Here is a 27378-nt window from a genome sequence, read left to right on the forward strand (position 1 = left end):
TCTCTCTCTCTCTCTCTCTCTCTCTCTCTCTCTCTCTCTCTCTCTCTCTCTGGTTGATGGGGAGAAGCCTTTGTCATTACTACCTTCCATTTTGCGTATCACATCATATTTTTCAACTACCGAATAGAAATGAGCAATGATGTTCCTTACTTACTCCTTATAATCTTAAATCTTCTTAATTTCTGAACACCAAGCAGAGACTTTTATATCCCTCCCTCCTTCCCTCTCTATCCCTCTCTTCCTATACTTTCCTTCTAAACACTTGTAATAATATCAGTTACTTGAAGACACTGTAACTTTTTTTCCCTTGATTCTTGCCATTACCACCACCACCACCACCACCTTCGCCTCCGTTGAACCGTAATCAAAACTACAATCGAAAGCCCAGCAGGAGAGACGCGAAGTTCCCAATGTGCTGGAGAGTAAGCGAGGAATAAGAGCTGTTTATCACCTTGTTTCACTGCAACTCGAAACAGAAGCGAGGGAGAGAGAGAGAGAGAGAGAGAGAGAGAGAGAGAGAGAGAGAGAGAGAGAGAGAGAGAGAGAGAGAGAGAGAGAGAGAGAGAGAGGGAGGGAGGGAGGGAGGGAGAGATGCATGCAACAGGATGGTTTTGTGAGTGAGTGGGTGGGTGAGTGATGAAAACAAATGGTGTGAGAGTCAGGGGGAGAGATGAGGCGCGTGACAGCTAAAGGAAGACTTGGAGGAGGAGATGGAGGAGGAGGATGAAGAGGAAGAGGAGGAGGATGAGGAGGAGGAGGAGGAGGAGGAGGAGGAGGAGGAGGAAAGATTTAGTGAGGGAAGCTGTGAGTGATGACGAGTGCAGGTCAGGAGTGTGCGATGAGAGAGAGAGAGAGAGAGAGAGAGAGAGAGAGAGAGAGAGAGAGAGAGAGAGAGAGAGAGAGAGAGAGTCATGAGCTCCACCCCCAGCTTAGGTTTATTACTCTCTTGAATACAAGTCATCTAACGCTGCAACACTGCACACCTCCCATACTACACACCTGCAACACTACGCAACACTACACTCATCTTCTGCAACACTACATACCTGCAACACTACACATCTACAGCACCACACACCTTTCCAACACTCCATATCCAAAAAAGAAGAAGAAGAAGAAGAAACAGAACCAGAAGATGCGGAGGAAGAAGAGTTGAAAAGGAAGAGGAGGAGGTCTGAAGAAGAGAAACAAGAACAAGATCAAGCACAGGAAGAATAAGAAGAAGAGAAAAAGAAGAAGAAAGCTGTTTCTGGAAGGAATACAAAAAAATAAAATAAAATGCAATAAGAAAGGAAAGCATAAAAAGGATAGAGAAGGTCAGGATAGGTAAAGGTAAATCTATAAACAGTGGTGTTCTTCAGGGTTCTGTCCTGTCACCCACTCTCTTTTTATTATTCATTAATGATCTTCTAAACCAAACTTCTTGTCCTATCCACTTCTACGCTGATGATACCACCCTGCACCTTTCCACGTCTTTTCATAGACGTCCAACCCTTCAGGAGGTAAACATATCACGCAGGGAAGCCACAGAACGCCTGACTTCTGATCTTTCTAAAATTTCTGATTGGGGCAGAGCAAACTTAGTATTGTTCAATGCCTCAAAAACTCAATTCCTCCATCTATCAACTCGACACAACCTTCCAGACAACTATCCCCTATTCTTCAATGACACTCAACTGTCTCCCTCTTCTACACTGAACATCCTCGGTCTGTCCTTTACTTATAATCTGAACTGGAAACTTCACATCTCATCTGTAGCTAAAACAGCTTCTATGAAGTTAGGTGTTCTGAGACGTCTCCGCCAGTTTTTCTCATCCCCCCAGCTGATAACTCTGTACAAGGGCCTTATCCGTCCATGTATGTAGTATGCTTCACATGTCTGGGGGGGTTCCACTCATACTGCTCTTCTAGACAGGGTGGAATCAAAAGCTTTTCATCTCATCAACTCCTCTCCTCTAACTGACTGTCTTCAGCCTCTCTCTCACCGCCGCAATGTTGCATATCTAGCTGTCTTCTACCGCTATTTTCATGCTAACTGCTCTTCTGATCTTGCTAACTGCATGCCTCCCCTCCTTCTGCGGCCTCGCTGCACAAGACTTCTTTCTCTCACCCCTATTCTGTCCACCTCTCTAACGCAAGAGTTAACCAGTATTCTCAGTCATTCATCCCTTTCTCTGGTAAACTCTGGAACTCCCTGCCTGCTTCTGTATTTCCACCTTCCTATGACTTGAATTCCTTCAAGAGGGAGGTTTCAAGACACTTATCCACCAATTTTTGACCACTGCTTTGACCCTTTTATGGGACTGGCATTTTAGTGGGCATTTTTTTTATTAGATTTTTGTTGCCCTTGGCCAGTGTCCTTCGTACATAAAAAAAAAAAATAAATAAATAAATAAAAAAAAAAAAAGGCAGGTCGGAGCAGATTGTCAGGGTAGGGAGGGGACGAGACAGGGAGACAGAGATTCTAGACACCAAATCTTTGCCTCAGCAGTCGACGGTCGTGTGGGTTCTGATCTCGGAAAGGATTTTTGTTCGCTGTCTTCATGGCGCTGAATGCCTCATCAGACCAGGGGTGGGTGAGGATTGGGTAGTAGGGTGGGGCGTGGGCGGTGGGGCTTATCATGGGAAAAGAGACAGCGTGGGGAGGGTGACGGGGCGCTGTGCAGGGAGGGGCGTGGTGTGGTGCGGAACAGACTGAGGGGGTGACAAGCGGCGCCTTGGGGGTTAGAAGGTCACAGAGGAGGTTTCCAGGTCACTGTTAACCTTTGAAGTGCTTTTTTTTTTTTTTTTTTTTAATATATATAGATAAGGGCACAAAAAAATTGATAAAAAAAAAGCAGTGAAAAAGGACACACGAGTTCCCTTTTTTTTTTTTTTGGTAAAGGTACAAACATTTATCTAAAAAGTCCGTTGAGTTAAAAAGAAAAAAATCACAATTCTTTTTTTTTACAGAAGGGCACAAAAGCGCACAAAAAAAAACATTCAGTAAAAAAAAAAAAAAAAAAACAAAAAAAAACGTAACTGTAATGTCATACCTAATCGTAACCAGCACCACTGAATCTGTCTGATGCTTGTCGTAACCACACATTTCTTCAAACACGCTTCCTGGTAACACTAACCTATATACTTTTCACGTCCCTGCTACGAACCATTCAAGAACCACCACCTGCAGAAGACCTGGGCGAGGCGACACGACGGGTTTCTTACAGCGCCACCTGTCGTCGGTTTTATTTTCCAGAGATGTTGGAAGATCTTGGCGTGAAGGGTTTGCCGCGCGGCGCATCGAGGCCTCAGCGATGAAGACAGCGTCGAGGCCGTCCCGCGGGATGTGGCGTGTGACAAGACTTCGGGAAGGAGAGAAGCAAGTCCTGACGACCCTTGGGAAGCAGGAACGAGAGAATGAATAGTAAAGAGGCTGCGATGCTCCTTGTCAATGCCTCACACACACACACACACACATATACACACACACATACACACACACACAGCATCCTTCCCTCGTGAATATTTTTTAGGATGAATGTCGCGTGAATGTGTAGTAATCTGCGCTCTCTGCAATAGTTGTCTTCATGGGTGTAAAAGAAAAGTGAAGTACCGCCTTGAAAATTGCTTGTGTCTTGGTTGTATTACTTGCAGTGTGGTGTTAGTTTGTCTTATTCTCTTTTCATCCTTTCGTTCAGATGGCATTGTTTGTGTGTGTTTTATTTGTTTATTTGTTTGTTTATTTGTTTGTTTGTTTTGTTTGTTTGTTTGTTTGTTAGTTGGTTGGTTGGTTGCTTGTTGTTATTGTTGGTGGTGGTGGTGCTGTTATTGGTGTTGTCGTTGTTCTAGGTAACTGACTAACTAACCAACTAATTAGGTAATTAACTAAACTAACTTCATAATGAAACGAAAAATAAACTGAGACATCTATTCCTGTTTTAAGTTTCTTTTTCATTTTTTCTTTTTTTTTAGAGCAGATTTTTTCTCAACTTTTTTGTGTCCTTAGCTTCTCTCCCTTACGCTTACCTAAAAAGAAAAAAAAAGAAAAGAAAAAACGAAAAGAGAAAGAGAGAAAAACACGAACTACACGCCGCACACTCCACCACTCCACCTCCACCCACTCCACCACCCACCCACCCATCCACCCACTTATCCGCACCCCCGGCATGCAACACCCCCGCAGCCAGAAGAAAAGAAAGAAAAGGGGGAAGAAAAGTGAAATAACCTTCTGTCAAGTTTCACGATCGCTTTGTTCCGTGAAACTTAATACTGCTACGTGGGAAAAAAAAAGAGTAGGAAAAGAAAGGAGGGAAAAAGGAGAGGGAAAAAAAAACTAGTGCTCGTGAGTTCGTTCTGACCTGTATGTGTGTGTGTGTGTGTGTATGTGTGTGCAAGGGAGACACTCTTGCAGCGACATAAAGTGCATCATATCCTGTGCCTGGAGCTGTAATCCATTATATGAGAATTGCATTATGCTGTTCCATCTTCCCCACCACCACCACCACCACCACCACCACCACCACCACCACCACCACCACTATACTACTACCACTCCCCTTCTCCTTTCACTCCAGCAACACCCTTACTTCCACACTTACCTCCACCACAGTCCACCAGTGTAAGGCCGCCACCTCTGCATCACCGTTCCCTCCGCCACCTCCTCCACTTCTCCATCACAACTCCACTGCCACACGTCCACTTTTTTTTCATGTTTTCCACTGCCAGAACGTTCTCAGCTCTGGTAGGCATCACGGTCCTCCTCCTCCTCCTCCTCCTCCTCCTCCTCCTCCTCCTCCTCCTCCTCCTCCTCCTCCTCCTCCTCCTTCTCCTCCTCCACCTCCTCCTCCTCCTCCTCCTCCTCCTCCTCCTCCTCCTCCTCCTCCTCCTCCTCCTCCTCCTCCTCCTCCTCCTCCTCCTCCTCCTCCTCCACTACCACAGCCACAGATTCAGCCCAGTCTTGAAATATACAGAATCTCTCTCTCTCTCTCTCTCTCTCTCTCTCTCTCTCTCTCTCTCTCTCTCTCTCTCTCTCTCTCTCTCTCTCTCTCTCTCTCTCTCACTTTCATTATCTGACCCATTCCACTTTCTATCCATCACACTTTCGCAACCTCATCCTCTCTCCCACTTTTCTTCACTCTCCCTTGCTCTCCTCACAATTCTTCACTCCGTTTACCTCCTCCTTCCTACCCTCCCTCTCCCACCCTCTCCCTCTCGCTCTCTCGCTCTCTTGTCCTATACCCTCCCCCAGCCCAACACACACACACACACACACACACACACACACACACACACACACACACACGAACGCTCCGAGGAAGGTAATTCTGACTAACGTTACACATAAACAAGTTAGAGCCGCTGCAAGGGGAGGAATGGCCAGTGATTACAGGTGATTTTTGCTCCCCTTCTGTACAGGTGAAGGCGACGCGACAGGTGGTGCTTGCAGGCAGGTAAAGAAAGGGAAAGGGGAAGGGAAAGGGGAAGGAGAGGAAGGGAAGGGTGTGTGGTGATGGATTAGTGCATTTTGTGTTTTAATTGCTGGAGAAATGGTCATTATTGTGAAGTGGAAGGTGAATGTGGGTGGTGAGTGGTTGTAGTGGTGGTAGTGGTGATGATGGTTTGGTTGTGGTGATGTTAGTGGTACGGAGTGTTGGTGCTGGTAGTGGTGGTGAGAGCAGTGCTGATGGTGATGCTGAAGGTGGTACTGGTGGTGAATTTTGGTGCTTATCCTGTCCATCATGATGCTGAGATATTACTGGTGGGTGGTGAGGAGCCTTCTCATTTTCTGTCCTACATCTCTTACTTCAAACATTGTAGTAGCTTATCACGTGACCTAGCGAAGCCCAACAGGTCTTTTTGTTCTTACTCTTTGGTGGTGGTGGTGGTGGTGGTGGTGAAGACCCGCTCGTTGAGGCGTGGATGTGCGGGGCTTTGGCGTCCACAAAACCCGGGCAGTGAGGGAGTCGTCTATTTCTCGAGCGGGTGTGTAACTCTTCGGAGGGGCGAGGCGGCGTGAGCGGGAGGAAAAGTGTGGCCTGAACTGAGGGTGTTGGGGTGTTGTGGCCAGCTCGGCACCACGCAGAGGAGGAGGAGAAATGTTTCTTCCGCGGACCAGAAGGATATTTTTTCTTGCGTGTAGAGGGAAAGTGGTTGAGGGTTGAGATATATATAATCGCTTAATTGGCGTTTCACGAAGGCAGGTGATATGTGAAGGAGGAGATGGGAAGAAGATAGTGTGGGAGAAGGAAGAGTAGGTGATGGTATACGAGAAAAGTCCCATTTTTAAGCCTAAGTAGGATACCAATATATATCAATACTGAAACACTGCAGGAAACTGATATTGCATGGGAGAAAGATGAGATGGGAGAAGGTATACGAGGAAAGAGTCTCGTTTCTGTGCACAGGTATTCTGTCCACCTCCAAAATGTAAGAGTGTTCCAGTATTCACAGTCTTTGATCATCTTCATTGGTAAACTCTGGAGCTCCCTGCCTGATTCTGTATTTTCCTCTTACTATAACTTAAATTCTTTCAAGAGGGAGATTTCAAAACACTCTTCTAGTTTTGGTTAATCCTCTTGGCTCTTCATGCTTGGGGGACTGGAACCTCATTGGGTCTTTTGTGTATATAAATTCTTTTGCCCTTGGCCGGCACACCTCTTACATTAAGAAAAAAAGATAATACATACAAAGATTGAAACGCAAGAATACCCGAACACATCATCCCCCAAATGGCTGGATGCAATGAAGCTGCTTACTCGTACATTCTGGCCTCCCTCACAGCGCCCGTCCCTCCCCGCCACGCCAAGACAGACTCCCCGTAGACAAGCACCAGTTCAAAGCACAGGTAAGAACATAAGAACACAAGGAGATTGATTGCAAAGGGCCAGTTGATCTACCTAAGGCATTTCCTCCTGACCACCACTCCTGTCCTTACTTTATGTAGCTTCTACCTTAGCTCGTGTTTTTTCCTTCTTTCTTTATCCTCCTCAGTGCTTGGCCGTAAATTTCCGAGCCTTGAGTTGTGGAAGGAGAAGAAAGCAGCACACAGGGATTCTACCAAGACAGTACAAGAAAAACAACAACACGTCCAAAACTCTCTGAATTTATGAGATACACACAGATATACATAAAAAACATCCATTTCCCAGTGACTCTTTGAAAGCCACACACACACACACACACACACACACACACACACACACACACACACACACACACACACACACACACACACACACACACACACACACACACACACACACACACACACACACACACACACACACACACACACACACACACACACACACACACGGAAAGAAAACGATAATACCACAGATAAATTAATAATCTCTGGAGGAATTAGGCTTGTCTGTATCATCTTCACTACCACACTTATTACACCACATCACATCACATCTCACCACACCACACCACACCACACCACACCACGTCCCCCTCTTCCATTTCATCCACCACTCACAAAAACACCCCAACACCCACTCCACCCCCGCCCTTCAGGACACGTCATCTGTCAGTCACAAGGAACAGATGACGTGTGATGCAAACTAATGGAAAAAAAATAAAGATGAGAAGGTGAATGAGAATGTAGTGAGTATGAGACTGAGGGGAGGTCTAGGTGGTGGTGGTGGTGGATCAGGATACTAAAAGCTGGGACGGCACTGTATGGAAGAGGGAAGGAAACGAGGGAGGAAGGGGAAAGCGGATCATTTCGACATTTGTAGGAAGAAGAGGAGGAAGAGACCTGAGGGAGGAAGGAAGTGCGAGGGAGATGAAATAGTGACAGATAGGAGAGAAAGGGAATAAAAGAGCAGCGGGTTGCGTATATGAGAGAGAGAGAGAGAGAGAGAGAGAGAGAGAGAGAGAGAGAGAGAGAGAGAGAGAGAGAGAGAGAGAGAGAGAGACTATAACATAACAAAGACAGGCTGAGACACACACACACACACACACACACACACACACACACACACACACACACACACACACACACACACACACACACACACACACACACACACACACACACACACACACAGTGACAAAGAATATATAGTAAAAAATAAGAAATTCAATTAATTTTTACTTTGGTTCAGGATAGGGAAGTGACCAACCCGCGCTGAATTATCTCTCGAGTTTGGTCAGTTCTTTCCATTTCCTGAAGTCCCTCCTCAAAAAAAAAAAAAAATGAACTTGAAGTAGGTAAACTCTTGAATGAGGCAGAAGAGGAGGAGGAGGAGGAGGAGGAAGGAGGAGAAGGGAGAGGGAGGACTTGAAAGAAGGTAACGAAAATAAAGAGAAGAGAGAGGTAAAGAGAACAAAGAGACAGTGATTGCAACTAACACTGGACATTAATTAAGAGGAGGTAGAAAATCGCAGAGGAGGAGGAGGAGGAGGAGGAGGAGGAGGAGGAGGACTTAAAGGAAGGTAACGAAAATAAAGAGGAATCAGGAGTAAGGGATATTGGTACTGGCACTGATTGGTACTGATATTATACACAAGATAAGCGAGAGACAGAAAGCACAGAGGGAAAAAATAAAAAAGAGAAAGAAAAACAAAATGAAAAAAAAAAAAACAAAGACGAGGAGGAACAGGAGGAGCAGGAGGAGAAGGAGGAGAAGGAGCAGGAGGAGGAGGAGGAGGAGGAGATAGAGATATACCACAGATAATGATACCAAAACTTCCCTCCTCTTCTTCTCTCCTCCCTCCATTCCTCTCTCCTTCCTCCTCCTACACCTCCACACATACCTTTCATGTCTTCACAATCTTACCTGGGAAGGAGGAGGAAGAGGAGGAAGAGGAGGAAGAGGAGGAAGACGAGGAGGGAGTAGAGGAGATATACCACAGATAATGATACCAAAAACTTTCCTCTCCCTTCCTTCTTTTACTCCCACCTCTCCCTCTCCCTCTCCCTCCTCCTCCACACACAGTCCATCCCTTATCCCGTGTCTTCTGCAGCGCCGTACACAAACCGCTGTCAAGTATATAGCTGTCACTTTTCCGTTTTCCTCTCCCACCCTGCCACCGCCTCTACTCCCGCCGCCTCCCAGCCAGCAGGGCGGCGGGCGAGGCACCATTAAGATAAATTGAGCCGCGCTGGGTAACGTGATCCTGACTGCCTCGCTTCCTCCTTACGTCTGAGAGTTGGCTGAGAGAGAGAGAGAGAGAGAGAGAGAGAGAGAGAGAGAGAGAGAGAGAGAGAGAGAGAGAGAGAGAGAGAGAGAGAGAGAGAGAGAGAGAGAGAGAGAGAGAGAGAGAGAGATTTTGGTATTTTTTTCATTATATTTACGTTTTTTCCATTTTTATGTGATTAGAAACGAATATATTAGTGGTGAGAGAGAGAGAGAGAGAGAGAGAGAGAGAGAGAGAGAGAGAGAGAGAGAGAGAGAGAGAGAGAGAGAGAGAGAGAGTTTACTGTGGCGAATCACCAGGCGAAGGAAGGTAACACGTGTGGGTGATAGCAGATGTGGAGCAGGTAAGAGGTGTGGGTGGAAACCGGTTTGATGCAGGAGGAGAAAGAATGGAGATAAGAGGAGAGGAGAGGAGAGGAGAGGAGAAGTGTGGGTGGGAGCAGGTGTAGTGAGGGAGGAAGAAGAATGGAGAGGAGAGGAGAGGAGAGGAGAGAAGAGAGAAAGTAAGAGCAGGTGTACAAGATATGGCAGAGTGGTGAGAGGAAGAGATGTGATGAACAGAGAGCAGAGGGGAGCGCAGAGAGAGAGAGAGAGAGAGAGAGAGAGAGAGAGAGAGAGAGAGAGAGAGAGAGAGAGAGAGAGAGAGAGACAGGTGGATGTATAGAACAGTGAGAAGGAGAAGGAGGAGGAGGAGGAGGAGGAGGAGAAAGGAGAAGGACAAGGAGGAGAAAGAAAACAAAGATATACCAGTGTTTACATGAAAAAAATACAATTCTTTTGGTTTAAATGGAAGAGCAGGAGGAGTGAAGGGAGGAGGAGGAGGGGGAGGAGGAGGAGGAGGAGGAGGAGGAAAGGCACAGTGATCTTATACAAATGTTACCACCACCACCACCACTGCCACCAGAATCCACGAACAGGACTCAAAGAAAAGGAAAACCAGGAAAGAAAGGCAGCACTGAGAGGGGGAGAGGCAGAATTAATGGCAGGGAGAGAGAAACAAATATTCAATTCAGGAACCAGATTAAAGCAGACGTCCCACTTGTTGCTACGGCCGAGGGGGGCGAAAAATGGGGGAGAAAATGGGGAGGGGGAGGGGGTGTCAGAAGTAATGGTGGTCTGTCATGGTACCGATATGAGATGTACAACTTTAGTGGAACAGGGGAACGAACGGTGGAGTATCGACGTGCTGGTGGAGAAAGAGGTGGAGGAGGAGTAGGAGGAGGAGTAGAAGGAAGAGGAGGATCAAGAGATGCAGGTGGACTCAGGAAAGTTGCAGAAGGTGAAAGATCAAAAGGTGAAGATGAAGCGGAACAGGTGGAAGGGAAGGGGGAGGAAGAGGAGACGGTGCAAATTTGAAAGGAGATTAAGAGAACGCAGGAACACAAGAAAACATGATTATAATAACACTAAGCGCTATAGGAGACCATTTCTGCCGTATTCGAAAAGGATAGAAAAGTAAGAAGACATCCAATCCATCCACCAACCACTAAACCACTCACAATACGAGATTATTCCACACACCTTCCTCTGTTGTATCGAAAAAAAAAAAAGTAAAAAGGCTTCTCCCAAACCACCTACCCACTACTAAACCACATCCTACAGACCTTCCCCTGTAGTATCAGGAAAGAATAGACATGTAAGAAGACTCCTCCCCACCCAGTCACCCACCCGTCTCTCCTCGCGGCGCACTGTCAGAAGGTGAAAGAAAAAAGTGAAAACATCATCATATCTGTCAGGGAGAAACAAGTACGAGAGAGAGAGAGAGAGAGAGAGAGAGAGAGAGAGAGAGAGAGAGAGAGAGAGAGAGAGAGAGAGAGAGAGAGAGAGAGAGAGAGAGAGAGAGAGAGAGAGAATCATTTGTCACTGCCCGTATCCAAAACAAACACCAAAGAGATTTTAACGAGACAGCCAATGGAACGAAAGGTGAAGATTGTGAATACTGACGCTGTAGAGTTAATATTATGGAGGTTATAGATAGAAGCACAGATAAAGGAGAGGAGGAGGTGATAAAAAGAGCAGAGATGAAGGAAAAGAGCTGAAGGAAGAGAAGGAATGAAGAAGAAGAGAAAGAGGTGATAGAAAAAGAGGTACAGAAGAGAAAGAGGAGGTAGATAGAAGCAGAGATGAAGGAGAAGAGAGAGAGAGAGAGAGATAGACGAGGAAGAATGTGGAGAAGGGAAAAAAAGTGTGTGGATATCTTGAGGAGTAAAAATAGTGTACTTATCATCCATAACTCCAAAACACTCCACTAAAATTTTATTCTACCGACTCCACTCCTCTCCCACAACACTGCACTCCTCTCCTCAGCACTCCATTCCACTCCTCAACACTCCACTCCTCACTCCCTCAGGACCCAAACCTCATCCTTCGCCACTCCCAAACTGAGTATCCTTCGTGGGAGTTGCCTTTCGTTATGCAGGATTCCAGATTGTTAGAGAGAGAGAGAGAGAGAGAGAGAGAGAGAGAGAGAGAGAGAGAGAGAGAGAGAGAGAGAGAGAGAGAGAGAGAGAGAGAGAGAGAGAGAGAGAGAGAGAGAGAGAGAGAGAGAGAGAGAGAGAGAGAGAGAGAGAGAGAGAGAGAGAGTCCCTTACTTTATTGATAGAAGTCTCGAAGAGGAGGATGACGAGGTGGAAGGGAAGGAGGAGGAGGAGGAGGAGGAGGAGGAGGAGGAGGAGGGGGAGGGAAATAGATCGCGAAGAAGATGAATATGTAATGGAAAAAGTAAGAGAGAGAGAGAGAGAGAGAGAGAGAGAGAGAGAGAGAGAGAGAGAGAGAGAGAGAGAGAGAGAGAGAGAGAGAGAAAGTATAGTATCTCTCTCTCTCTCTCTCTCTCTCTCTCTCTCTCTCTCTCTCTCTCTCTCTCTCTCTCTCTCTCTCTCTCTCTCTCGGCGTAATAGCAAATACGTGGCCTTGTCAATTAATCATGAGAGCAAAGACGATGGTGACGTGAGGTGCTCGCGAGAGAGAGAGAGAGAGAGAGAGAGAGAGAGAGAGAGAGAGAGAGAGAGAGAGAGAGAGAGAGAGAGAGAGAGAGAGAGAGAGAGAGAGAGAGAGAGAGAGAGAGAGAGACTTAGTACTGTTTCTTTCCTCCCTGAATCAACTAGTACGTGAAAACTCTGAGATAGTAAGCTGAAATAAGGCTGGGATAGACTGGAGGTACACTAGGCAAGGATGGGGAGAGGTGAGCTTTGGTAAGGCATAGACTGGGCTGGGGTGTGCTGAGGGAAGGTTTGGTAAGGCTGGGATAGGCTGGGCTGGAGATGCACTGGGGTGGAATGTGCTGGGCAGAAGTTAGACTAGGTAAAGTTAGCTTAGGTAGTGAATAGGTTAGCTTAGGTTAGGTTAGGTTAGCTTAGGTAGTGGGGATGGAGTGAGGATACATAATGAAGTACGTACTGTGAGACCCTACCTACATACACACACACACACACACACACACACACACACACACACACACACACACACACACACACATTCTTTTTCCACAGTAATGAAAGCGAACATATTTATAATGCATCGCTGGGTTCTCCTCCCGCGCCAGGATATTGAAGGTTTCAGGTATTGGGTTTTGTGCGGGGAGAGATGGGTGTGGTTCGGGTGTGGGAGGATGGGAAGGGAGGGAGACAGGGTGGGAGAAAGGGACAGGGAGGGAGAGACAGGGAGGGAGGCTGCTAAGAGAGAGAGAGAGAGAGAGAGAGAGAGAGAGAGAGAGAGAGAGAGAGAGAGAGAGAGAGAGAGAGAGAGAGAGAGAGAGAGAGAGAGAGAGAGAGAGAGAGAGAGAGAGAGAGAGAGAGAGAGAGTTAATATATAGTGTGCTAGGCGTGAGGGAAGAATGTATATTATAACCACAGCCTTTTATTAAAGTCTTATATAACCCCACACCAAAATCTCTTAACCTACCTACACACACACACACACACACACACACACACACACACACACACACACACACACACACACACACACACACACACACACACACACACACACACACACACACACTCGCTTCACCTCTCCCCGCCAGCCCCAGACAGCCTCCGTATCTGGCAAAATGAAAGGCACCAACGCATGATTATAACTTCCCGCATCATATTTTAATTACAACTCGCATTCACGGTTTACCTGAGCTGCGGCGAGGCCAGGTGAGGCGAGGGCAGGGCAGGGGTGGCGAGGGCAGGGCAGGGGAGGCGAGGGCAGGGGAGGGAAAGTGATGGGCAGGACAGGGAAGGGCAGGGAAGGTGAGGGGAGGGGAAGTAAGGGAAACGAGGAGAAGAGAGCAGTGCCCTTAACTTAACCTAACCTAACACCACAAACATTATCTCTAATACTACGTAATCTAAGTTAACTTAACCTAACCTAACCTAACCTAACCTAACCTAAGCTAACCTAACCTAACCTAACATAACCTAACCTGGCCACCTCCTTCACTACTACTAATACTACCTAACCTAACATAACCACCACCACTACTACTACTACTACTACTACTACTACCACTACTACTACTACTACTACTACTACTACTACTACTACTGCTACTACTACTACTACTACTACTACTACTACTACTACTACTACTACTACTACTACTACTACTACTACTACTACTACTACTACTACTACTACTACTACTGCAGGTGATGTTGAGATGTTGCTTCCTCTCTCGACCTCACGCAGGTTAATTAGTTCCCGGACCTGACTCTCGTGTGTGTGTGTGTGTGTGTGTGTGTGTGTGTGTGTGTGTGTGTGTGTGTGTGTGTGTGTGTGTGTGTGTGTGAACGTAAAAGAGGCTTTGTGTAGGGATGTGCAGGATTTGGGAGAAGAGAGAAAGAGTGCTAGGGATGGACACACGTTGGGTAGCAAGAAGGGGAGTGCTTGTGTGTGTGTGTGTGTGTGTGTGTGTGTGTGTGTGTGGAGAGCAGGTATATAGTAATGGAAGTGCACGTACGTGTGAGTGGATGGAATCAAGAGAGAGAGAGAGAGAGAGAGAGAGAGAGAGAGAGAGAGAGAGAGAGAGAGAGAGAGAGAGAGAGAGAGAGAGAGACTGTTAATCCATAGCTTGAGAGGATTACCGCGCACTGTACAAAATGTGCCCCTTGGGATGAGAGGTGTGCTGGCTCAGACCACGCCAGGTAATCCCTCCCTTTCTCTCTCCTGTGTCTCTCCCTCTTGCTTACCTTAACAGTCGCCGGAATGGTGGCTGAGGAGAAACCTTCGTCTAAACTATGTTACTATTTATTTATTTATTTATATTTTTTTTTTACAGTCCCTTCCCTTTTTCTCTCTCTATACTTCTTTTTCCTTTTCCATTACCCTTCTGCTATTTTCCATCCTACTTTGATGAAATGGTAAAGTTTATTCATCTTTTTCACAATCCCTTCCCTTTCTCTGGCTTTCTCTGCTTTCTCTCTCTCTTATTTACCTTAACAGTCTCCAGAATAATAAGTGAGGAGGAGAAACCTTCGCTTCTACTATCCTGTTTTCTGTCTTACATTGATTTAATACAATTTATTAACTTTTCTTATAAACTCCTTTTCTCTTTGTCACCTTTCTCTCCGCCTTTCTCTCCTGAATGGTGGATGAGGAGAAACCTTCGCCTTTACTATCTTATTCATTATTTTACATAGACTGAATACTACAGTTTATCCTTTACTTCACCAGCAGCATCGTAATATTCAATGGGCGCGTTACTGGTTGTTCTTTCTTTGTGTTCCCATTGCTGCAGTTGTTGCCAGGCTTTATAAAATATTCAATCACTCTCCAGGAAAGCTTCAAAGGAGATGTAGAGCGTAATTGTTGTGGAGGCGTCGGTAGAGTTAATTTTTAAGGCATTTCATGACAAGGACAGTCTGAAATTTAATACAATCGTCCTTTTAATGAAATACAGTTAGGCAGATGTCGTGGTGTTGAAACAATTTAGAATGTGGATGCTGCTTGATAATCCAATCTGTATCCATCCACTCTCTATCCATCCACTCGCTCTCCACTCCAGCCTCGTAAGATTCAGTGGGTGAGGTACTTCTGCTCGTTCTTCCTTTGTGTTCATTCGTGGTGGTGGTTCCTGTGCCTCCCTTTAAAGAATGTGGATGCTTGATAACCCACTCGCTATCCATCCACTTGCCATCCACTCCAGCAGCCACAAGGAGGTCAAGGAACAGCCTCCAGCCACTCTCCACCTCCTTCCTGCTCCTCCTCCTCCTCCTCCTCCTCCTCCTCCTCCTCCTCCTTCCTGTTTCTCCTCTTCTTCACCATCTCTCATTTTTCCCCCGGGAGGCGTTTGAGGCTAATTTAAACAAGGTCCCATTAGCTCTCTCTCTCTCTCTCTCTCTCTCTCTCTCTCTCTCTCTCTCTCTCTCTCTCTCTCTCTCTCTCTCTCTCTCTCTCTCTCTCTCTCTCTCTCTGGTAAGGCAGTGGCGAGCATCGATCTGTTGTTTTGAAAAGCTCGCCAAAAGCAGCAGTAAATCTCCCACGCTGCTAATCTTTCTAGTAGTAGTAGTAGTAGTAGTAGTAGTAGTAGTAGTAGTAGTAGTAACACCCACTTGTACTCTTCATCACTTCTTTAGTCTAGAAATACGAGTTATGAGTTACGAGTTCCGAGTTACGAGTTACGAGTGAGTGAGTGAGTGGGCGAGTGGGTGAGTTCAGTGGAAGTGCAAATATACTAGGTACGTACTGTTGTTGTCTCGGGAAGTAATGTCATGGTCTGCTGTACAAGATGATTTACCAGATCTTGGGACGTTACTACTTGAATCAACTGCACGTGTAGATGACTTAGGAAGTGACTACTGCTACTGCAACTGTTGTTCTTGTTGTTCTTCCTGTTCTTGTTCTTCCTGTTGTTGTTGTTGTTGTTCTGCTTGTTCTGCTTGTTCTTCTTTTTCTTCTTCTTCTACTACTACTACTACTACTACTACTTCTACTACTACTACTACTACTACTACTACTACTACTACTACTACTACTACTACTAGTACCACCACCACCACCACCACCACCACTACTACTACTACTACTACTACTACTACTACTACTACTACTACTACTACTACTACTACTACTACTACTACTACTGCTACTACTACTACTACTACTACTACTACTACTACTACTACTACTACCACTACTACTACGTGATTACTTCAAACCTTACCACTGAAATAAAGAAAAATGAGAACGAAACATAAATAGAATTGTCTTAAGCATAGCAGTGAAAAGGTTAGTACAATAAAACATTAATTAACAAAAGCTAATATTGGAAATGCCTGAAAAAAACCCAAAACAACAAATAAATAGGCCTAACATTTTAAGCCTAACATCCTGAACTACTGAACTAAACCTTTTGATGGAATTAAATTAGTCAAATTAAACTTAATCCTTGAAAACAGCCTCTGAAATTAATAATTATTTTCATTACTTGATGCTAAACCACGTGGTACAGCAAGGAGATAGAGGCTCAGGATATAAATATTATGCCCCTTGAAGCTCACTAAGTATTGCTCGGAGGTAATTAAGAAATGCTTACAAATTAATTGGCTTTCTCGGGCGACCTTTAATAAGTGAGAAAGGTTGGTATCAAAGCTTTTACAATCCGATGGTCTGATCTTGTGTTGAGTGCTGCGCTTAGTTATGGTCCCAGTATTATGGAAATGATAAAAGATAAAAAATATCATAGAGGTAAAAAATAAAATAAAATAAAAAAACAACAAAATAACCATAAATAAATAGAAATGAATAAAAAAAAAAAAATGTATATTAATATAAGATAACAATATTCACTCCTGCCTATGACTTCAACATTTCCAAGAGAGAGAGAGAGAGAGAGAGAGAGAGAGAGAGAGAGAGAGAGAGAGAGAGAGAGAGAGAGAGAGAGAGAGAGAGAGAGAGAGAGAGAGAGAGAGAGAGAGAGAGAGAGAGAGAGAGAGAGAGAGAGAGAGAGAGAGAGAGAGATGTTTCATAGCACTTTACCATATAACTTCGACTTGCTTTTGAACTTTAGGTTACTGACGTCTTCAGTAGGCCTTTTTTTTTCTTTTTCCTTTTTTTTTTTTTTATCAGATTTATTGGCCTTTACGGGAGCCTTTCTTACTGGGACTGCTGGCTGCGCGACGCTAGATGGAAGCAACAAGAGTCGTGGTTCTCATCTCTTTCCTGTAAGATTTTTCAATAGGTTTTTTGACCCTGCCTGGCATTTTTGCATTACCTACCGGCGTGGACTCGAGGGAGCGGTGGGTGGGGAGAAGCCTTCGTCTGTATTATCCCCACAAACAACCCTGTAAGAACAAACAGATCTATTGCCGGGCCTGTTGTTGTTTGGTCTCCCATTGTGTTCCTTTGTGTTACTCTCCTTCCTGATTATTTCACTTTGTTAGCAGTTGGAGTCACGACAAACAGTCCCTCATGAGCCAACGAGGCTGCTGCTGTTTGGTCTTTCTTTGTGTTCCTTCGTGCTCCTCTCCATTGTAATTCTTTCACTTTGTTAGGTATTGAAATTCCCAGAACTATGCAAGAACGAACGAGTCTACAGGTCTGCTGCTGTTTGGTCTTTCTTTTTGTTCCTTCTTGCTCCTCTCCATTGTAATTCTTTCACTTTGTTAGATACTGAAGTCCCCACTGTAAGACTGAACGGGTTTGCTGCTGTTTTTTGTCCTCCTTTCTGTTCCTTTGTGCTGCTCTCCCTCCTTCTCCTCTTCTTCCTCCTTCTCTTCCTCATTCCCCGCGTGGTGACGTACAAACAGGTCTCTTTCCCATCCCTCTTCCATCACTTCAAGCCCAAGAAGTCTCCTTTCCCCCACTCCCCTCCCCCAAATCTCGTCTCTCTTCCCACCTCCCCCTTCCAACTCCTCCTACTTCCTCCTTCGCCTCCTTCACGGGTCACACTGAGGGTCGCGCCGCCTGCTACCTCTCCCACGCCGTCTATTAGGCCGTCACAACTCCCGCCCAAACTGCTCTCGAGGACTGGCCAAGACGAGAGGACGGACAGCGGCTCGGCGGTGGCGGGGGAAGTGAGTGCTGGGGGACGCAAGTTTCCTCGCCTGCGTCAGTGAGTTCTCGGGAGACTCAGCAAGACGAGGCCAAAACGAAGAAGAAAAATAATAATAAGAAGAAGAAGAAGAAGAAGAAGAAGAAGAAGAAGAAGAAGAAGAAGAAGAAGAAGAAGAAGAAGAAGAAGAAGAAGAAGAGAGAGAGAGAGAGAGAGAGAGAGAGAGAGAGAGAGAGAGAGAGAGAGAGAGAGAGAGAGAGAGAGAGAGAGAGAGAGAGAGAGAATTAGGAAAGGGAACAAGGTATATACAATTAAAGAGAAGGAAAAGAAGGAAGGAAAAGGAAAGAAAAAAATAGAATAGAAGATAAAGAAAGGGGGAAACCTAGAAAGTAAAGAGAAAAAGAAAAGAAAATAAGAAAGAATTTAAAAAGAGAATATATATATATATATATATATATATATATATATATATATATATATATATATATATATATATATATATATATATATATATATATATATATATATATACAGACAACCAATAGGGAAGTTTTTTTCTTTTTTTCTTTTGCTTTTTTTTTTTTTTGTCAGGCTTGTAAGTATTAAAGTTTTATTCCCTTTTTTTCCTGTCCCGGCACAACTTGTATATCTGTATGTATTTTGTTTTGTGGGACAGACCTTACGATTTCTGTTATTTTTTTCTTTCCCTTTTGCTTGTATTGTATCATGAGGGATTTTATTCTTTGCCGTGAGTGGCTTGTATGTATGTATGCATGTATGTATGTATGTATGCATGTATGTATGTATGTATGTATGTATGTATGTATGTATGTATGTATGTATGTATGTTCGTTCTACTACATGTTCTGAAGGGCTGCAATCCGGAAAGCCTCTCTATATTCCTCTGTATAGTTTTTTTTTTCTAAGAAGATCACAAAAGCTGCAATTTCCCTGTATTTTATTGAGTATTTTTACGCAGAAGCTCAGAAAGACTGTATTTTCCTGTATTTATTTCAATTTATTTTATTTATTTATTCATCTATTTATTTATTTTGTAGGATTTGTTTTTGGAGGCTCGGATGGTCGTTTTCTGGAAATTTGGGAAACTTGTATGGTCGGTTTCTTGGATTTCTGAGACTTGGATGGTCGGATTCCAGGATTTTTAAAGACTTCGATGGTCGGGGTGTACGATTGTAGAGGCGTGGATGGTCGGTTAGCAGGATACGAGTAGTAATAGTAGTAGTAGTAGTAGTAGTAGTAGTAGTAGTGGTAGTAGTAGTAGTAGTAGTAGTAGTAGTAGTAGTAGTAGTAGTAGTAGTAGTAGTAGTAGTAGCTGTGATGGGGGCTGTGAGAAGGTTGACATTTGCCACTGTGGTCAACAAGAGAGAGAGAGAGAGAGAGAGAGAGAGAGAGAGAGAGAGAGAGAGAGAGAGAGAGAGAGAGAGAGAGAGAGAGAGAGAGAGAGAGAGAGAGAGAGAGAGAGAGAGAGAGAGAGAGAGAGAGAGAGAGACCGACCGCAAAAGAATATTCAAAGACCTGAGATTACTTGGCGTGTGTGTGTGTGTGTATGTGAGAGAGAGAGAGGGAGAGGGAGAGGGAGAGGGAGAGGGGAAGTCCAGCACCAGTGTTCAGAGGGAAGGTTGCGGGTCCCGTCTCCTGGTATTGGCTATATATTGGTGGTGGCGGGGCTACCTCATTGATTCTCTCTTGTGATCTCATTCTCTCGGTTTTTGCCTCGCGGGAAGTCTTTACTCCCAGGCCGGCTCAGAGAGAGAGAGAGAGAGAGAGAGAGAGAGAGAGAGAGAGAGAGAGAGAGAGAGAGAGAGAGAGAGAGAGAGAGAGAGAGAGAGAGAGAGAACCATAGAAAAAAACATAAAACAATGAGAAACACAGAAATATGATGTAAAACCAAATAAAAAGAGAGAAGAACACAAAGAATTCAGCGACAAAGACAAAAAAAGAATAAAACAAAGGATAGATGGAAATCACAAGAATCACAGAGAAAGTAACGCAGTAATAAAAAAGAAAATAAATAAATAAAAGGCCAAGGAAATAGTGGAGAGGTGTGTCATGTAAAATACGAGTCGGAAAAAGCATATACCTGTGTTTCTGGTGCTGACAGGTAACGCCAGGCCACCGGACGGGCCAGCCAGCCTCACCCACGCCCCGCACAGCGCTGCGCTCCCTGCCCAGCCCCGAGGGATAGTTAGGGAGAGAGGGAAAGGGAGAGAAAGGGTGACTGGGGAGAGGAGGGGAGTGGCATGTAGGCCCATTCATAAACGGACAAACAGGAAGATTTGTTAAAAGACCCATAGGCAGATGGATAGATAGATAAAATGAAAGACCGACAGACAGACAGATAGATAAATAAATAGACAGATAGATAGACAAAATAGATAGCCGGACAGACCAACAGACAGACAGACAGACAAAAAACTAGACAGAACAATAAACTAACAGAAAGAGAGAGAGAGGGATAGAGAAAAACACAGATAAACCTAAGCGAGAAACAGACAGATAGAAAGACAGACGGGCAAGCAGCGAATGAATCTGTGAAGGTTTGCTCGGACACACAGACACAGGCACAGAATCCGAAGAGGTATGAGCTGCCAGAATCCATGAATTTGGGACCTACAGGCGGGCTGGCGTGCGGGCGTGCGGGCGAGGGCGCAGGTCATGACTAGAGAGGATCGGGGAAACAAATGCCGCTAGATCTTCTCGGAAAATGTAAACAAAGAAGTCGATTGCAAGCGTGCCGTGTTGTATGATCGAGCTCTGCATTTCGAGCCACTTGGAGCTTCCGTTGCTACTGTTTTCCAAGGCCACATGGATGGTAAGTTGGGTTCACTTGGGTGTTTTTCCCCGTTGATGATACAGATATCTTGTTAAGCTATCACTGGGTTAATGAAAGGAGGCTCGCAGACCTCAGTAGCTTCCATTAGAACCTGTTAGAAGCAATCAAGTTCAGGAAGGTTTAGGAATGGCAGCCTGACTACAGTTGGAAAGTAATGTACGAGTAAATAGAGAATTGGAATCTGAGAAAGCGAGTGTAGACTAATGCATGAAAGCAGCCTTTAAGACCTCAATAACTTCCACTACACCCTGTTAAAAGTAGTGGTCAGACGTGGGAACTGCGCTGAAGTACAGTTGGAAAATAAAGTCAGTAGAATCAGACGGCTTGAAATCTGACAGAACGAGCGGGAAGCAATGCATGAAAACAGCCTTGAAAGTCCCAACAGCTTCCATTAGAGCCTGTTAGAAGTAGTGATCAGACATGGTAACGTTTGGAAATAGGGACTAAATACAAAATGGAAAGTAATATCGGTAGGAGAAATAGAGTTGAAATCCGACGAAACGAGCGAGGAGTAACACATTAACACAACCTTCAGAGCCCCAATAACTTTCAATAGAGGCTGTTACTCGAGATAAGACGCGGGAACGTTTGAGCCTCAGTACAAATGGAGAGAAATGTCAGTAGGAGCAATAGAGTTAAAATCTGACAAAACGAGTAAGGAACAATACATAGAAAAAAAAAAACATTGAACACCCCAAATAACCTCCACTAACGCCTGCAACTCAATATCAGACACGGGAACGTTCGGGAATAGGGGTTCAGTACAAATGAGAAATAACACCAACAGAATCAGTCGACGTGGAATCAGACGAGTGAGGAGCAATGCGTAACCCAAACCTAACGGTGGTGGTGGAAATACTGAGAGGCGTGAGACAATGGAGCAAGCGAGGTGATGCAGGAGGAAGGTGAAGGGTGAGGCGTGGGTCGAGGCGTCTTGCAGTCATCGGTGAGGCGGCAAGGACCTACCGTGCGTTTTTCATCAGCAGCAGCGTGTTGGCGTGGCGATGAGACGAAGCGGTGGAGGTGCGAGTCAAGGGGAGGAAGGGATCATCTTGAAGAGAAGGAAGGAAAGCAAGAGGAAAGGGTGGAACAATGCCTCGAGGAAAGCTAGGAGGGAGGTATTAATGTGAAGATAGTTTGTAGCTGTGAGAACTTCGGAAATGGAGGAAGGAAAATAAATATAATGTAAATGAGAAAAAAAGAGAAAGTGGGAAAGAAACGTTGGAGCAAAGCTTCAAAGAAAAAAATAAGATATAAGTATTAAAATGAAAATAGCTTGTTAGGGAAACTTACTTAGAAGAAAGGAAAAAAACTAATGTAAATGGAGAAGGAATGAAAGAAATACAGAATGAATAAGTCTAGCACTGCTTATCGGAAAAAGTGGGAGAAACGTAACAATGTAAAGAAAGTTTATATCAGTGAGAAATTAGAAAACAGAGGAAGGAAAGGGAAAACATTGCAAGCGGAGAAAAGTAAAGAAAAGGCAGAATCAAAGGGTCTAGCAAGGCCTCAAGAAAGAAGCGAGCGAAGCAGAGGTGCGGTGGCGGTGAACAGCTGTGGGGGCGTAACAAGAGAACTGAATGTTATACTGGATATTGTGCAGATGTACGTGGAAAATACCGCCCAGGCAGACACGATGATGCACAATGGATGGTTTGCTCTCAACTGGAATGGCTTGAAATTAGATCATGCAACTGCTAGTGAGAGAGAGAGAGAGAGAGAGAGAGAGAGAGAGAGAGAGAGAGAGAGAGAGAGAGAGAGAGAGAGAGAGAGAGAGAGAGAGAGAGAGAGAGAGACAGAGAGAGATATGTCCATCCACCAATCCATCCATCCATCTATCTAACCAGCCAGACATACAGACAGACAAGCAGAAAAAGAAGTGTCACATACCAGTCTAATAATCACACACACGCACGCACACACACACACACACACACACACACACACACACACACACACACACACACACACACACACACACACACACACACACACACACACACACACACACACACACACACACACACACACACACACACACACACACGCAGCCAGAACATGCACCCTCACCGTCAACGCAAAATTAACCGAATGAGTAAATCGATGGGTAAATGCAGTTCATTCTGGCCTTTGAAAACTTTGCCTACGTACTCACAGCAGGGGAAGGAAGTGGAGGGGAGGGAGGGGAAGGGGAGGGAGGAAGAGGAAGAGCTATTGGACACCACCGGGATTGGATTAAGCATTCATTCCTCGCGATGCGTCTGTGATAATCAGGTAAAGAGGAGCACTGCATCAGGTTAATTGTGTAAAAAAAGTACAGGATATGAGCCATTAAACTAATACTTGCGCTGCGCAATTTGGGACCAAGGTGGCTCTTGTTGTTGTTGTTGTTGTTGTTGTTGTTGTTGTTGTTTTGTTTTTGTTGTTGTTGTTGTTGTTGTTGTTTGTTTGTTTGTTTGTTTGTGTGTGTGTGTGTGTGTGTGTGTGTGTGTGTGTGTGTGTGTGTGTCTCTCTCTCTCTCTCTCTCTCTCTCTCTCTCTCTCTCTCTCTCTCTCTCTCTCTCTCTCTCTCTCTCTCTCTCTCTCTCTCTCAATACTTGCTAAAATTCTCTCTGGAGTACTTAGAGAGAGAGAGAGAGAGAGAGAGAGAGAGAGAGAGAGAGAGAGAGAGAGAGAGAGAGAGAGAGAGAGAGAGAGAGAGAGAGAAACATATGATATTGAAGCAAAACGTCGCGGTGAAATATCCGCTATATTTGGGATTTATATGTATACATTTTTTTGTTGCCTTTGTGTTGTCATGCCTGCAACACATCAGCCAGAGCCAATTGAAAGCGACATATGACATATACAGTTGTAGTTTCAATATTTTTTTCCCCAACATTTCAGTGTGTGAGTGACGCTTAGCGAGGGCAAACCTAATGATAAACTGGGGGTCCGTAACACAAGCGATACTTCGACATAAAATAAAGTGGCAGTTTTTGTTGGGGGCACTCTTATAGGACAAAGAAAAGGAGATGAGATGCACAAACGATGATACATGCATATATATACAGTGATCTAAAAGTGTTAATTTTTATTGGGGTACTCTTTTAGAACAAAGAAAACGAGATTACATACACAAGCAGTGGTACATACATAAATATACAGCGAGCTAAAAGTAGTATTTTTTTAAGAGGGACTCTTATAAAACAAAGAAAACGAGGAACGGGGATACACAAGGAATGAAACATGAGGAAAGTTACCTAAGATAACACCTGAAGAAGGTAACCTGGTGCTGCAGTGGTCAGGTGTGTCAAGGTAATTAATTAAGAGTATTGCAACACACACGCACTACTACACTCATACACACATACATACATACATACACAGGTGTCTCAAGGTAATTAGTTAAGAGTTCTCTACCGCACCACACACACACACACACACACACACACACACACACACACACACACACACACACACACACACACACACACACACACACACACACACACACACACACACACACACACACACACACACACACACACACACACACACACACACACACACACACACACACACACACACACACACACACACACACATTTCATGACAAGAGCCTCTATATCTTGCCACACTCACGACAGTCTTTGCCCAATGTATTCCTTTCTAGTCCTCGTAAATGCCTCGAATTGTGTCTTCATGGCATGTCACATAATCCGCGCCTCTGTGTTTCACCTCGGGTTATACTTCTCCCGCCCTGACATTTCACCCGTTGTCATTTTTACGCTTAACACGACAAGCCGCGTCCATTTCCCTTTAGCACTGGTCAGAATACCTTCAAATTTAGTAGGTGATCTTGTTCTCCAACTCCCACAAATTCTTTCCTGAAAGTATTCCTGTAATTATTTTTCAACTGCTTTTCTATTCACCAGAGAGATAAGTTAATATAAGCGTGAAATCAGAGACAGATTCATCCACCTACACAGATAAAACAGCGAGCCTTATTCTGAAACACTTCTGTGCCGCACTTCCACTTCATTCAAAAGGCTCTAGTTGAAGTTACACAGACTTTTAATAATGTTTTTATGGTTCTGGTGATAGATTAAGAAGATTTCTATATTATCAACAGGAGAAACGCTCTTGACCCTTGAAAGCAGTCGTGGTGAGAGAGCAAAGCGTTCCGGAACATTGGCCATTAACTCGTGTATCACAAAGCAAGCAATATCAAATAATCTTTATCCTCTGTACTCCTCGCGGGTTCACAGATACACGCAACACTACCTTGATCAATCGTCATTACATCTACACGAAACTCTGCACTTAAGCACTTTATTATTTATCGCTCGCTATTCCTCGTGGAACAGTCTTTTGTGGTCACGGAGACAGCGAGAAGCTTGTAATGTGCGCGCCGCTTCAAAGACCGCGGAAGGAACGTAGATTTACGGCCAGATAAAAGCATTGGGGTGACTCGCGGGGGACATTAGTGACTGCGGCGGTAGACTGCGGTAATATGAGATTAGTGGAGGGCTTATTCCCGCCCTGAGACACCTGGAAAGCTCTGGAGGACGCGTGAAAGAAGAACGTTGTGCAGGCGCCGACACCTCCTCCTTAGTTGGCGGTGGTGCTGGAAATATACAACCCTATAATGACTTCTTGGTGTGGTGGGGAGGAGGGTGAGGGTGTGGGAACTAATCAGGATAATGATGACAGCAGTGGTGATGATGACAGGGATAATGATGCAGGTGATGGCTAAGTAGGCAGCGGGAATAAGGGTGGAAATCTCTCTCTCTCTCTCTCTCTCTCTCTCTCTCTCTCTCTCTCTCTCTCTCTCTCTCTCTCTCTCTCTCTCTCTCGCTCTCTCTCTTTCTCTCTCGCTCTCCATATATATTATACCGTAATATTTCTACACGTGCGAGGCTGGTCAAGTGATGAGTGTGATGAAACAAGTGCTAAAATGGTTCGATCTGTGTCTCGAACTCAATGCTTCAAACACTGGCTACAAGTTTCAGCGTCAGTCCATTGCTGCAGTGCACTCTTTAACGGTGCCGCTGATACTTGCTGAGTTAAGCCTTAAGACTACGAAGGTGTTCTGTCTCATGCGCTACAATTGTGATGGTGTGGAAGTGTCGGCAGGTTAGTAGCCACGTAAGGTTCTGTTGATTTCTTCATTCATTTGCTTGGCACTTGCTTCTTGCTGTACAGTTCGCCAGGCAGTTTTTTGTTTCCTGCTGTGCCGAGTCCTCTGATCTGTCTGGAATTTCTCAGCTGTCGGATTTTGCAAGACTGTCAGCTGATCAGAGTTTAGTGAAGAGGAAAAGACAGCGAAGATACAGCGAAAGTGAATAGAAACGCAAGAACACTGGAAAACAAGGGAAGTTGTCAGAAGCCGTCAGGCCTACCTAACAAAAAAGACTGCAGAAAACAGGCCAGTCTTCAAAGAGTACAATCAAAAGGATTATCCGGAACTATGAGGAAAAAAGTCTTGAAATCTTCCTTGTCAAACATTTCAAATCAAAGAAAGGAGGAAATACAGAGACAGACAGGGAGTTCCAGAGTGTGCCAGAGAGTGCACTGGTGTCGCAACCATCAGGATAAGACGCAAGGGAAAAGCTGTAAAAAAATGAGACACACTTCGTCCCTTTCCGGGCAGTCACACCCTTACATTACCTTATTGTCCAATCGGGAACGTTCAGGTTAAGTGGAGGAGCGGCATCCATCACCGTCCAGCCGCGGGGTGCATGAGCGATGAGGGTACATTGTAAGGCCGCGGGGGCGAGGTCACGGAAAGGTCAGGCTAACGTATTTACAGTGCGGGAAGGGCAGGGTGCAAGCGTAGGTGTGCCTGTGTGCGGGAGGCACGACCCTCCCCCACCCCCGCCACTCAGCACGCCCGCTGGGAAGAGAAAAATACGGCACCATTACCTAAGCAACACCATTAGTGAGCTTCCTTGTGTACATCACTAGCTACGTGATAGGACGCGATACTGTAATGTAAGAGGTAAAATGTGACTCGCACGCCCTTCATGATTCTTCGGAAGATGCGAAGATGTGGCAGTGAACTTCCTAATGCATATCATTACGTACGTAGATATGCAAGTAGGAAGCAATACTGTAACGTGAAAAGCAAATGTGACTCACCCGACCTTCATCTTTTCTCGGAACATACGAACAACATAAGAACATAATAACTGAGGAGGCTGCAGAAGACCTGTTAACCTACTCGTGAGATCCTCAATATATGTAATCAAGTGCAAATAGGATGCAAAACTGTAAGGTGAGAGGCAAAATCTGATCCGTGCGACCTTCTTTACTCCTCGGAACATACGAAGCCTAGATAGTGAGGTTCCTAATACGTATATATCATCACTTAGGTCCAAATAGAACACAAAACCGTAAGCTGAGAGGCAGAATGTCACTCGCGCCCGACCT

The 27378-nt window shown here is 44.9% G+C and overlaps 1 protein-coding gene and 1 long non-coding RNA gene across 2 annotated transcripts in view; both read left to right on the forward strand.

Annotated features, from left to right (window-relative positions):
- The window catches only part of LOC135091892 (uncharacterized), a 35835-nt gene extending 31068 nt beyond the window's left edge, over positions 1–4767 (forward strand). The window contains exon 3 of the long non-coding RNA XR_010262681.1: positions 3239–4767. This is a non-coding gene — a long non-coding RNA (uncharacterized LOC135091892). The remainder of the gene's footprint in view (positions 1–3238) is intronic.
- Positions 4768–18349: 13582 nt separating this feature from the next.
- LOC135096385 (RNA-binding protein 25-like) lies at positions 18350–22629 on the forward strand (the record flags this gene model as incomplete). Its single annotated transcript, XM_063997855.1, has 3 exons — positions 18350–18412; positions 19537–19662; positions 19833–22629. Coding segments are annotated over 3 exons (369 nt in total), but the record flags the coding sequence as incomplete, so codon positions are not given.
- Between the last annotated feature and the right edge of the window lie 4749 nt (positions 22630–27378).

The sequence above is a fragment of the Scylla paramamosain genome, chromosome 3, assembly GCF_035594125.1.
Source record: "Scylla paramamosain isolate STU-SP2022 chromosome 3, ASM3559412v1, whole genome shotgun sequence".
NCBI lineage: Eukaryota > Metazoa > Arthropoda > Malacostraca > Decapoda > Portunidae > Scylla > Scylla paramamosain.